The 13,696-nt window shown below is 39.2% G+C and overlaps 2 non-coding genes and 1 pseudogene across 3 annotated transcripts; 1 reads left to right on the top strand and 2 right to left on the bottom strand.

Annotated features, from left to right (window-relative positions):
- The first annotated feature begins 257 nt into the window (after positions 1 to 257).
- On the top strand, positions 258 to 1,186 carry K10F12.1 (annotated as a pseudogene). The gene is given in 2 exon segments: positions 258 to 991; positions 999 to 1,186. Coding segments are annotated over 2 exon segments (922 nt in total).
- Positions 780 to 1,836, bottom strand: K10F12.8. Its single transcript, NR_002645.1, has 2 exons — positions 1,596 to 1,836; positions 780 to 1,077 (listed from the first exon to the last, which is right to left on the bottom strand). It is a non-coding gene; the product is annotated as an Unclassified non-coding RNA K10F12.8 (non-coding RNA).
- Positions 1,837 to 2,373: 537 nt separating this feature from the next.
- K10F12.9 lies at positions 2,374 to 2,447 on the bottom strand. The gene has a single exon (NR_101780.1). It is a non-coding gene; the product is annotated as an Unclassified non-coding RNA K10F12.9 (non-coding RNA).
- Between the last annotated feature and the right edge of the window lie 11,249 nt (positions 2,448 to 13,696).

The raw sequence follows: 13,696 nt of genomic DNA on the forward strand, positions 1-13,696 counted from the left end.
AATTTTGCTAGGGATCCGCAGTGAAGAAAATTTCCAAATAAAATGTAAATAAATTGAAATTGACATCAAAATTCGCTAGGTCAAAAACTAGTGTTTAGAGCCAATTTTACCGCAATTATTTCGAAATTTGAGCAAAAATCCTTTGGTATCAAAATTTTAGTTAGTGGTCAAAAAAATTGAGAAAATTGGAAAACTGAAATTGACATCACATTTTGCTCGGCGCGAATTCAATTTTTTAATAGAAATTGGGTATATCAAGTTCCTATATAGAAAATTTTAATTTCAATAATCAAGTAGATGTTGTATTTTTTGATTACAGTAAGGCATTTGACAAAGTAAACCATTCACTCTTAATGCAAAAATTAATAAAGGCCGGGTTCAATTCTATGCTCATAGGCTGGGTGGACTCATTCCTCTCCAACCGTACGTTCAAAGTAAAAGTGAACAATTCTCTATCTTCTGTTAGGAACGCCCCATGTGGTGTCCCCCAAGGGAGCGTACTTTCACCTATACTTTTCGGCATATTTGCAAATGATCTTGGTGCAAACATTCCAAAAACTGTTAAATATATGCAGTACGCTGATGACCTCAAACTATATTGCTCTTTTGAAAAAACTAATTCCACAAATGATCTGCAGGAAGCGATCGATGTTATTTTAAATTGGTCCAACAATTCACTACTTTAGTTAAACCATGATAAAACCGTTTGCATAAGTTTAGGTAAACACCCCAAAACTCTAATATACAAGCTTGAGGACTCTATCATAAAGCGAGAATCTTTAGTGAGGAACCTCGGATTCTTCATTAATAATAAATTGAATTTTGAAGAACACTGGCAAAAATCGATAAATAAGGCAAAATATTCCAGTTATAATGTTTTCAAATCGTTTCATTCAAACAACATAAAGTTAATGGTATTTCTATTTAAAACATTTATAAGACCTTTCCTTGAATACGGAATTCCGGTTACAAACCTCCTGAAAAAAGTATTGTTAAAGAAATAGAATCTGGCCAAAATTCCTTCACCCGAAAACTTATGTTTAGAATAGCTGGACGCGTGGTTAAAAGGACAGACAAAGACTACTTAAACTCAGCTGAAAGATCAAAATTGTATGGTCTGAAGCTTCTAGAAGATAGAAGAAAGCTTTTAGAGAGTTTCTTTGAGCTACTTCCGACGTTCGTTTAGTCTGCTAATATGTATTTGAAATTTCCCAAAATTCCGAAACAAAAATTGTACTTGAAAAATTTCAATGTCATTCGAGACACTGTCTTTTTTCTGCCACGTTATCATAAAAATGACATCCAAATTTGCTCAGGAAAAATGTAGTCCTTCAAGCCAAAATTGGGACCAAAAAACAAAAAATTGAAAACTTTGAAAGCCAAAAAAAAACCAATAAAAATCCAAAAATTGAAACGATAAACAAAAAACAAAAAAACCGAATTTCGATTGTTTTTTAACTGAAAAAATCATTGTTTGAAGTTCCAAAAGTGAGATTTTTGGTTTTTTTCCCCAAAAACTAAAAAATCAATTTTTGGTCGAAATCCCAAAAAAAGCCAAAAAAACCGAAAAAAGCCCCAGCCCTGTTCAAGAGCAATTTGAGATGTCAGATTTTTTTGAATTTCGCACTTTTGTAGGTAAGATTGGTTCGGGTGCAAAATTTGAACAAAAAGGCAAAAAAGTCTGAAGAAACGGAAATTGACATAAAATTTGCTCGAAAAAAAAAACGGAAAACATGCAAAACTGGTAACATCCCTAAACAACAGCGATTCGAACCGATATCCCCAGTGAAATATATATGGCAGTGTCGTATCGCTATAAAACCTGCGAACAATGGGAACCCAAAGCAAGGCGGAGCCAACACAGACTCATCCGGTTACTCTACCTCCCCCCAAGTTGCCGGAGAGTTCCACGTGAGAGATGATCCAGATGTTTGTAATGTAATGTCTAGGATATCGAGAGCTCTATTGAGTGGTTTTTTACGCGAGAGCAATATGTGTGTAGCTATTGGGCAATGTTCGCATGAACGAGACGCAGGTACGTTGGAACATGTGTTGTGTTTCGAGATGCCTACGCCTGCCTACTACCTAAGTCCAAGTGATTTTGAAAGCGGAAGTCACCCAAAAATAAATTTGACAACCAAAATTACTCCTAAAGAACTAAGTCCACAGCGAGCAAAATTATGCAATATGCTATATTTTGTATTATCTCTGAAACAGCATTTCTGCGGTCAGAAAAATGAGCTTGCAGAGTGAATAAAACAATCTGACTACTCATGTGATAATACACAAGTCCCGACACTTTTCTTTTGATCTGTTCAGAAGGATGCATGATGACTTGTCAATCAGTTGGGATCCCTCGAGTCATATGTTTTATCCGGGAACTTGAGAGATGATTTTCTGCACATCATATGATGGATGACAAAAGATCAAATGTTTCAAGTGATTTGCGAACTATTGGAGACTTTTGAAATACTCTTCGAACCTTGGTTTAAAAAAAAGCGAAGCCTGTCTATATCTAGTTAACTTCAGCCAATCAAACTTCCGCTAACCTCGGGCTTTGCCTATGTTTTTTCCAACTTCTGAACAATCGTTATAATTTTAGGCCAAGTTGGCGCCATATGCCGATCAGCTACAAAATTCAAACCTGTTTTAAAGAATAAAGGAAGATCCGTTCTTCAAGCGCTAAGCACTGCGGATCTGTGATTCAGTCACACTGCCTGGTGATGCTCCCACTGGGCTATAATTTGAGCCACGTCCTAGCCGGGGAATGTGATCGATAATCCAGTCGTGGATTGCTCCACTTCACAATAGAGGCTGGGTGGACCTAGGGGAGCCGGACTTGAACTAGTGACCTCCTGATTGCTAGCGGCCACCACTACCGACAGAAAATATTGTTTTTTAAACATTTTTTTGCCAAAACACAGAATGCACAAAAAAACATTTTGTGGGCAGTACACATTTTCAGGAAAAGTAACAATTCCGAGCGTCTACTTTTTGCAGATTAGTGTAAAATTAAATATTTGGTCACTTTTTATTTGAAAAAAAAAATTAAAAAATCTTCAGCAAATGCACTCTAGTTCATGCCAAACATATAAAATTTATGCCCTAACTCTTCTCTAGTCCATGTGAAAAATAATTGCTTTATAGTCGTGAGAACTGCTAGTACAGGAGGAAAAGATCAAGCTAGATAGTGATAAGATGTTTGCCAATGTGCTCCGGAAAGTTTAGTAGGGTCGAGGAGTCCAAAAAACTTTGTAAGCATGGATGCCGCGGAGCCAAACCTGGTCGGATAAGGGTCTAGACAAAAAGCCATAATAGTTTCTGTTGGTTTTCGAGAAAGTTCTTGATTTTCTGGTGGAAATTAAAGTATACATACTAGGTTTGTCTTCGAGCAAATCTTGGATTTTTAGTATTAAAACAATTATTGTTGTTAGTTTTAAAAACCTGTGATAAACTGTATTAAGAATACAATTTTTTTCAAAATTTGTAATGAAAATTCTGCTTATTTGCATTAAAATTACATGATCCAAATCACAAAACACAAAAATCCATGACTCCTTGATATATCATCTCGAGAGTATCATCGCAACGTTTGATCTCTTGTTGTAGGTAGCGTCTCCCCGCGCGCTGAAGGTGCTCATTCCGCGAGACGCCGCAAATATAGAAAGTTGTATTTACCCTTGCCTCCTCTTGGAATATTGCGTGCTTGTAAACGGAGAGCATGTGGTGGCGCCAAAAACCTTCTTTCCATTGGATGGGCAGAGAGTACCGGAATATGCCAAAAAACGCTCCGATTTCAAGTGACACTAGGCAACATTCATAGTGATGACTCATTGAGCAATGAGTTTTTGTACTGCTGGGAATGCGGAAGAACGGGGAAGCATGAACAGCTTGATCTTTTGGTGGAATTCTCTTTTTTTAGAGATTTTTGAATTTTAAGCTACTTGATTAGCTTCAGGGTCAAAGTTTTACAGATCAGAAAAAGCGATTTAAGTCGAAATTGGAGATTTAACTCAGAGAACTATCCTGGATCAACTTCTGCGATCGCCCCACGCGCTTGGACATTAGAACTTTGATTTTTGCAAATTCTGCATGCCTATGTTGCATTTCAAAGACCACTAGACTATCGAAAGACTATATGTCAAATCTTCAAAGTTTCTCTGAATAAAAACCGCTAGTTCAGCAAACAGGTTTGAAATTGTAACCTCCAAAGATCAGATCACAATCTCGAAGAAGATCGACGTTTAGAGTGGTTTTTGTGATTTCTCCCAGACATCGGGTATCACTATCCGCCTAATCACATATTCTTTTCTAGTATGAGGTCCAAAAGTGGATTCGAATAAAATCATACATAATCTGATTTATAGACGTCGAGAGTTTGAACAACATCAAGTTTGCTATTTTGATCGTGTATTCTTTTTTTTGGTGTTATACTGAATTGACGAGATTTTTGGTGAAATCAGAAGGTGTACCGGATGGGCTGAACACTAGAATTGTGAAATTTTTCAAAATAAGTTACCACGTCACAATCAAAACACAATAGATAGAACTCGTAGTCTACTACAAAAATGGAAACTACGTCACAACTATTGTCTTAATCACTGAATTCGTTAGTTGCAAGAATCGAAAAACAGACCGTCCTCAGCAAACAGTATAGGTGCATAGTATCCCAGTTCTTGCCCAAACTTGGCAACGTATCTGCAGATTCAACAAACTAAGTCACACAGTCTAGAAAACAATATGAGGTCACTTTTCTGAAACGTTGTCTTGTGACCCCTCTCTATTAACTACAATCTAGGGTCATTTCTGAAGTATCAAGATGGTTTCAACAATGGAGCTATAGATAACCTGATTTTGTCAAATGGAAATTTGCTAAGAGGAATCAACTGACAATACCTGACAAAGTTTAGAAAAAGTTTAGAGAGTTTAGAAGTTCATTACTCTGCAGATTCTTGGTACAAAGTCAATATATAACATGATATCATAACATTTGTTATGGTATAGTCTAGGTAGTTTCTCTGGACTAGATTTTTCAGAAACATGATACACAGCACACAAAGTGCGCTAGGCTCCGCAGTAGGTTTAAACAGGGGAAAATTTGGATCATTTTTTAAAACCAAAATTGACAGAGTTACAACCATTTTAAGTTTTGATAATGTTAAAAAAAGCATCACTTGATTAGCTATCGATTGCTCAAAGAACGGTCCAGAACGGAGCGAGGAGAGCCGAGATACAATGGTTTGAATTTCGACTTTTTTGTAATTACAGTTTTTACACAGGGTGAACTAATTTTCAAAGGTTTTACGGTGACTCCAATCACTATACATCAAAATGAAACTGTAATTTCAAAAAGATGAACCCAAAAAAAGGAGAGTGTATAAAATTCACTCCAATACCAACCGATGCTAAAAGATTCTGATCCCAATTATTTCTGAAATAACAGTTTCGGCTTGATGTACCAATGAGAGAGCACAGTGTAAACAAGTTTTCATAGTTCTGACGGCGACTCCAATCACTATACATCAAAATGAAACTGTAATTTCAAAAAAATGAACCCAAAAAAAAGGAAAGTGTATAAAATTCACTCCAATACCAACCGATGCTAAATGATTCTGATCCCAATTATTTTTGAAATAACAGTTTCGGCTTGATGTACCAATGAGAGAGCACAGTGTAAACTAGTTTTCATAGTTCTCACGGCGACTCCAATCACTATACATCAAAATGGAACTGTAATTTCAAAAAAATGAACCCAAAAAAAGGAGAGTGTATAAAATTCACTCCAATACCAACCGATGCTAAAAGATTCTGATCCCAATTATTTCTGAAATAACAGTTTCGGCTTGATGTACCAATGAGAGAGCACAGTGTAAACTAGTTTTCATAGTTCTCACGGCAACTCCAATCACTATACATCAAAATGAAACTGTAATTTCAAAAAAATGAACCCAAAAAAAAGGAGAGTGTATAAAATTCACTCCAATACCAACCGATGCTAATAGATTCTGATCCCAATTCTTTCTGAAATAACAGTTTCGGCTTGATGTACCAATGAGAGAGCACAGTGTAAACTAGTTTTCATAGTTCTCACGGCGACTCCAATCACTATACATCAAAATGAAACTGTAATTTCAAAAAAATGAACCCAAAAAAAAGGAAAATGTATAAAATTCACTCCAATACCAACCGATGCTAATAGATTCTGATCCCAATTCTTTCTGAAATAACAGTTTCGGCTTGATGTACCAATGAGAGAGCACAGTGTAAACTAGTTTTCATAGTTCTCACGGCGACTCCAATCACTATACATCAAAATGAAACTGTAATTTCAAAAAAATGAACCCAAAAAAAAGGAAAGTGTATAAAATTCACTCCAATACCAACCGATGCTAATAGATTCTGATCCCAATTATTTTTGAAATAACAGTTTCGGCTTGATGTACCAATGAGAGAGCACAGTGTAAACTAGTTTTCATAGTTCTCACGGCGACTCCAATCACTATACATCAAAATGAAACTGTAATTTCAAAAAAATGAACCCAAAAAAAAGGAAAATGTATAAAATTCACTCCAATACCAACCGATGCTAAATGATTCTGATCCCAATTATTTTTGAAATAACAGTTTCGGCTTGATGTACCAATGAGAGAGCACAGTGTAAACTAGTTTTCATAGTTCTGACGGCGACTCCAATCACTATACATCAAAATGAAACTGTAATTTCAAAAAAATGAACCCAAAAAAAAGGTAAGTGTATAAAATTCACTCCAATACCAACCGATGCTAAATGATTCTGATCCCAATTATTTTTGAAATAACAGTTTCGGCTTGATGTACCAATGAGAGAGCACAGTGTAAACTAGTTTTCATAGTTCTGACGGCGACTCCAATCACTATACATCAAAATGAAACTGTAATTTCAAAAAAATGAACCCAAAAAAAAGGAAAGTGTATAAAATTCACTCCAATACCAACCGATGCTAAAAGATTCTGATCCCAATTATTTCTGAAATAACAGTTTCGGCTTGATGTACCAATGAGAGAGCACAGTGTAAACTAGTTTTCATAGTTCTGACGGCGACTCCAATCACTATACATCAAAATGAAACTGTAATTTCAAAAAAATGAACCCAAAAAAAAGGAAAGTGTATAAAATTCACTCCAATACCAACCGATGCTAATAGATTCTGATCCCAATTCTTTCTGAAATAACAGTTTCGGCTTGATGTACCAATGAGAGAGCACAGTGTAAACTAGTTTTCATAGTTCTGACGGCGACTCCAATCACTATACATCAAAATGAAACTGTAATTTCAAAAAAATGAACCCAAAAAAAAGGAAAGTGTATAAAATTCACTCCAATACCAACCGATGCTAATAGATTCTGATCCCAATTCTTTCTGAAATAACAGTTTCGGCTTGATGTACCAATGAGAGAGCACAGTGTAAACTAGTTTTCATAGTTCTCACGGCGACTCCAATCACTATACATCAAAATGAAACTGTAATTTCAAAAAAATGAACCCAAAAAAAAGGAGAGTGTATAAAATTCACTCCAATACCAACCGATGCTAATAGATTCTGATCCCAATTCTTTCTGAAATAACAGTTTCGGCTTGATGTACCAATGAGAGAGCACAGTGTAAACTGATTTTCATAGTTCTCACGGCGACTCCAATCACTATACATCAAAATGAAACTGTAATTTCAAAAAAATGAACCCAAAAAAAAGGAAAGTGTATAAAATTCACTCCAATACCAACCGATGCTAATAGATTCTGATCCCAATTCTTTCTGAAATAACAGTTTCGGCTTGATGTACCAATGAGAGAGCACAGTGTAAACTAGTTTTCATAGTTCTGACGGCGACTCCAATCACTATACATCAAAATGAAACTGTAATTTCAAAAAAATGAACCCAAAAAAAAGGAAAGTGTATAAAATTCACTCCAATACCAACCGATGCTAATAGATTCTGATCTGCCTCTTCCTATATTAAATCCTGAAATTGCATTCTTGACAGAAATAAAAAATAAGGGCACGTTGTCGACATGGGGTGTCCGACAAAAATGTACAAAATTTGAGCTTTAATAACTTGGCTCATAGCTGGCGCTTTTGCATTCACTAAGTGCGAATGACTCAAAAATAGTTGCCCCACCATGGTCATTATTGAGGGGATTGGTTTTGGGAAGAGTAGAACACTAATTTGAGCGGGTTTCTGGGGACCGCGAAAATTGAATATTTTCTTTGTACTGAAGAGTTTTATATTTTTCAATCCCATACGAGCAGTTTTTCTGACATTTGGTTCCAATTTGAGCACAAGAGAGAACTTCGAATTACCAATTTTTTGAAACTATTTGGAAAAAAATTGACCAACTTTCCAAAATGTAGGCCATCATTCAAATTTTGCAAAATTAAAAGGATGGATTAAACGTGAAAAACTTTTCTACCACTCTCTCTCTCTCTCTCTATTTATGAGAGGAAAATGATCAATTTCATTTCCAATTTTTATAACGTGAGGAGAATTTAATTTTTAAGATTTTTCGAGATTTCTACTTTTTTCTAATCTTATTGAAAATCGCACCAGGGGTGTGCGGCAAATTTGCCAAAATTGCCGAGCTCGGCAAATTTTGAACTTTGCCGCACACGTAAAAAATTTGGCAGTGCAATTTTGACAAAAACTATTGGTCTACAAAAGTTTAGTAAAATGGCACAAAATTGAGTTATAGTGATGGTTAATCAAAATTTTGAGATTTGCCGCACACCCCTGGACCGCACTATTCGAAAATTTTAACCTCACTTCCAGCTGGGCAGGCCGGAGGCCTGCGATGCTATTGTATTTCACTCAAACCCAAAAATCAGGGACTAGGACCGCCTTCTTACTCTTAGAAACTTTAAGTCATTTCTATCCCTACTCCCAGGAGAGCAGGCCGGAGGCCTCCTATGAGACTACGTCTGTTTTTGGAAAGGCCAGTTAATCCGGATTGAGGGCCGCAGGCCCGAATACACATAGAAGTGTTGGACAATCGTTAAACCTACTCTAAGCCCAATAAATCAGGATGAGTGCCGCAGGCCCGAATACACTTAAAAAGACCCAGAAAAAATATTATCTTCAAATGGCCATGGCTCAGTCAATTTTGGTTCAAAAAGATCCAAATTTTCCCCAGTTAATGTACTGCGAAGCCTAGCGCGCTTGACGCGCTAGTCTGCCTCTTCCTATATTAAATCCTGAAATTGCATTCTTGACAGAAATAAAAAATAAGGGCACGTTGTCGACATGGGGTGTCCCGAGAAATGTGACTGCACTTTGAGAGCTTATATCTTGGCTTAGGGTTGGCGGTTTTTTGAGCAATTTGTTTCAATAGCTTACAAAAATAGCGCCTTCCATCGTCATCATTGTGGAGGGCGCTTTTGGGAAGGCTAAAACACTGATTTGAGCGGAATTCTGGAGTATGGTCGAAATGGATGTATTCTTTGTACTGACGAATTTCATGTTTTTCCAGCCCCAAAGCTTCAGTTTTTCTGACATTTGGTTCCAATTTGTGCGCAAGAGAGAACTTCGTATTTCCAATTTTTTGAAACTATTTTGAAAAAAATTGGCCCACTTTCCAAAATGTAGGCCATCATTCAATTTTTGCAAAATCAAAAAGATTGATTAAACGTGAAAAACTTTTCTACCACTCTCTCTCTTTCTCTATTTTTGGTGATGAATTCGATAATTTTCATTTCTTATTTTTAATAACGTGAAGAAAACTCAATTTTGAAGACTTTTCGAGATTTTTACTTTTTCCCTAATCTAATTGAGGGCCGCACTTTTTGAACATGTTGGCTACTTTTAACCTGACTTCCAGCAGGACAGGCTGGAGGCCTGCAATGCTATTGTTTTTCAGTCAAACCCAAAAATCAGGGATTAGGGCCGCCTTCTTACTCTTTGAAACTTTAGGCCTTTTCTATCACTACTCCCAGCAGAGCAGGCTGGAGGCCTTCTCTGAGAGGTATGTTTCTATAACTACGTATGTTTTTGGAAAGGTCATGAAAAAGGTCACCTAGGTCAGTTAACCGGATTGAGGGCCGGAGGCCCGAATACACAAAAGTATTGGACAGCCGTTAAGCCTATACTGAGCCCAAAAACTCGAGTTGAGGGCCGCAGGCCCGAATACACGAAGAAGTGTTGAAAATCCGTCAAGCCTATTCTTAGCATAATAATTCAGTTCGAGTGTCTTAGATACTTAGATACTTAGACGATCCGTTCTTCAGGAATTCGTGGTATTCCTGCGGATCACAGCAAGCCATTGTTTTCGGTCCTTGGCTATAGTGGACCAGGGGGTGATGACTTCTCCGTCTGCGTCACGAGTGGTGATCTCCTTTCGCAGCGAATCAGTCCATCGCATCGGCGGCCTTCCAACAGGCCTTTTCCATCCATATGGGCGCCATTCTGTCATCAACGTGGTCCATCTTCCGTCTTTCCTTCTCGCAACGTGTCCAGCCCATCCTAGCTTTCTCTTTTTCACGAAATTGAGCGGATCCCTGACTAGAGACATCGTACGAATGTCTTCTCGATGGAGATCTCGTTCTCGTTGTTGAGTGAGTGTGATTCCCACAAGCCGTCTTTCTAGGGAGGCATGTGTGATTCGTACTCGTTCGGATAGAGCTTTGGTGAATGTCCAGGCTTCTGAACCGTAGGTGAGCGCTGGAAGGACAATTGAGTCGAACAGATTCGCACGAATCTTCTTGTCGGTGATGGAGTCGGTGGTGTTCTTGATTCCATTGAATGCAGCCCAGGCTGCTCGACGTCTTCGGTGGATTTCCGGCATCAAGTTGTTTTGGGCGTTGATTTGACGACCGAGGTAGATGTACTCGTCGACGTCGTCGAGCTGGGTGGTGGGGGAAGGGCTACCGAAGTAGACTTTACTGGGGTCAGCGAATCGGTTTCGCAAGACTTTCGTCTTCCCAGTATTGATCTCGAGACCTACTTCAGAGCATTTTTGTACGAGTTCTTGGAGCATTTTGCTGGCAATATTCGGATGATTGGCGATGAGCACAATATCGTCAGCAAATCTGAGGTTCGTTAGATTTCTGCCATTCACTCTCATTCCAGGGATCGTATCGTAATCCTCAGCTTCTCCTTTCAATTCAATCCAGGAAAGCTTTCGGAAAACGTGTTCGAGGCAAGCGGAGAAGAGATTCGGAGAGATGGGATCTCCTTGTCGAACTCCTTTGGTCACAGGTACTGCGACTGGCCTGTGGAATGGGGTAAAATTTGTGGTACAATTTTTATAACACTCTTTCAGTAGATCAATATAGGCTCCATCTGCACCTTGCTCGTCGAGACTTTTCCAGATTGCCTGGTGTTCAACACTGTCAAATGCCTTCTTGAAATCTATGAAGACAAGTGTCAGTGGGATCTGGTATTCCCTGCCGACTTCAAGAAGTCTTTGGAGCGAGTGGATGTGATCGATCGTAGAGAAAGACCGTCGGAATCCGGCCTGCTCGACAGGTTGAGCCTCATCAAGGGATCTTCGCATTCTATTCAGCAAACACTTGGTGAATACTTTGTAGAGTACGGGTAGTAGGCAGATGGGCCTATAGTTTTCCAAATTCTCACGGTCACCTTTCTTGAAGATGAGAGTGGTTTTGGAGGTTTTCCAGGGTTTCGGTACATTTCTGCTGTGGAGGTACCTGTTGAATCGATCCGTTATCAGGTCAATGACGTTATCGTGGCAAGATTTCAAGAAATCTGCACTGATTTTGTCTTGGCCTGCAGCTTTACCATTCGGGAAGGAACGGAGAACATGACGAATTTCTTCCGGGAGAAACGGCGGTGGAGTTGCCGTGGCGGGTATTGAAGATGTTTGAGAGTTGCTCACAGCGCTTTTGAAGAGCTCCGTGTAGAACTTCTCAATCTCCTGCTCCATTTTCACCCTGGAAGTGATTCTTTCACCAGTAGAGGTTGATTTGAGGCATGGGATAACTGACTTATATTCGTTGATGTCCCTAGCAACTCTTTTCAAACTCTTTTTCTGGTTCGCAGCAGATAGAAGGCGAGTACTGGCAAAAGCTTCATGGTCTTTCTGAACTGCTTCACGACATTTATCTGAAATAGATTTGAATTGGGGATCATTTCTATCCATAAAACGTCTTTTGTTCAGCAGTTTTCGGGTTTCCTCCGAAAGTCTGTTGGATGAGTGGTTGGCCGGTCGAACGATAGCTTGGTCTTGAAGTTCTTTTAGTGACTGAATCAGATTATCATAGTCGGTATCTAAATCAGGATCACTCTGAACCGTGACTGTCGCTGAGATTGCATAAGCAATCGCCGGGTCCAACACTCTTTTCGGAGGTTTTCTCCGTCTGACCTGCTCCAACTTTGCTAGACAATTGTTGAAGTGGAGGTTACAGCGGAGTAACCTATGGTCGCTACCATTTGTGAAAGAGGGGAGTACAGTGGTATCTGTGACAAACTTTCCATTGGCCAGAATGTGGTCAATTTCGTGTCTGTGATTCCCGTCGGGACTGACGAAAGTCCACCGTTTGTGCATAGGCTTTTTGAACATAGAGTTCGTGTGCCACAGACGGTTGGTTTCACAAAATGTTGCGAGAAGCTCTCCAGTATCATTTCTTGGTTCCATGGCATGGGGGCCAATGTACCTTTCGTTGTTTTGTCTGCATCCCATTCGAGCGTTGAAGTCGCCGATAACAAGTTTATACTTGCTTCGGCACTCTCTGAAGACGTCTTCAACACTGTCGTAGAAGTCGCAGATTTCCTCAAGGTCTGAGTCCGCAGTTGGAGCATAGACTTGAATCACCGTGCAGTTGAATTTTCGGCTCACTTTGAAGGTGAGTAAGCCGATGCGGTGACTAAGAAATCGTACTTCTACGATTTTGGGAAGGAGGGTGCTTCGAACTATGAAGCCGACCCCTCCGGATACAGAACTTTCATTCCGTTTGCCTAAGAAGACGCCGGTACCGTCGTGATGTATCAAGTGTGCCTCGGCTGCTCGTTTGGTTTCACACAATCCGATGACGTCGAATTGGATTCGCCTCGTCTCTTCTAGCAACTCAGCAAGTCGATCATCCGAAGACAAGGACCTGCAGTTGAAGGTGCACACGCGATAGTCAGTTCTTCTTGTTTTGTCCCGCGGCTTCTTAATTTCCAAGTCCGATTGACATATGGTTTGGACTCCGAGATTAGATCGCCTCTTCCGACGTGCTCCAGGAACTGTCTTTCCCTTTGCAGAGGCCGGATGCGGAGGACTGAGGCAGGATGGGTTGCTGTTTAGAGCAAAAGTTGTGTCTCTAGATACTCTATAATGACCTGCTAAGCCAATCTAGAGCCGCCCGGACAGAGAGTATTCGACACTACCTCTGGCCTGCGTGAGACGGTGTACTTCTTGGCCAGATAATTTGCACTTGGTTCCAAACCAAGCCACTCTCGATGTGACGAAATCATCGAGTTTGTTGAAGTGGTTATCTGTTGATCCCTTTCGCCACGAAAAGGCTTAGTACAGAAAGAGACAAGCCCAAATAGACGCAGAAGCGTTGGACAACTTTTAGGCCTATTCTGAGCTCAATAATTCATGTTGAGGGCTGCAGGCCCGAATACACATAGAAGCGTTGGACAACTGTTAAGCCTATTTTAAGCGAAAAAATTTGAAAAGTGGAAATTTTTATTTCTAAAATTAATATTAAACTAAATTTG

Source organism: Caenorhabditis elegans, chromosome III (genome assembly GCF_000002985.6).
Source record: "Caenorhabditis elegans chromosome III".
Classification (NCBI taxonomy): domain Eukaryota; kingdom Metazoa; phylum Nematoda; class Chromadorea; order Rhabditida; family Rhabditidae; genus Caenorhabditis; species Caenorhabditis elegans.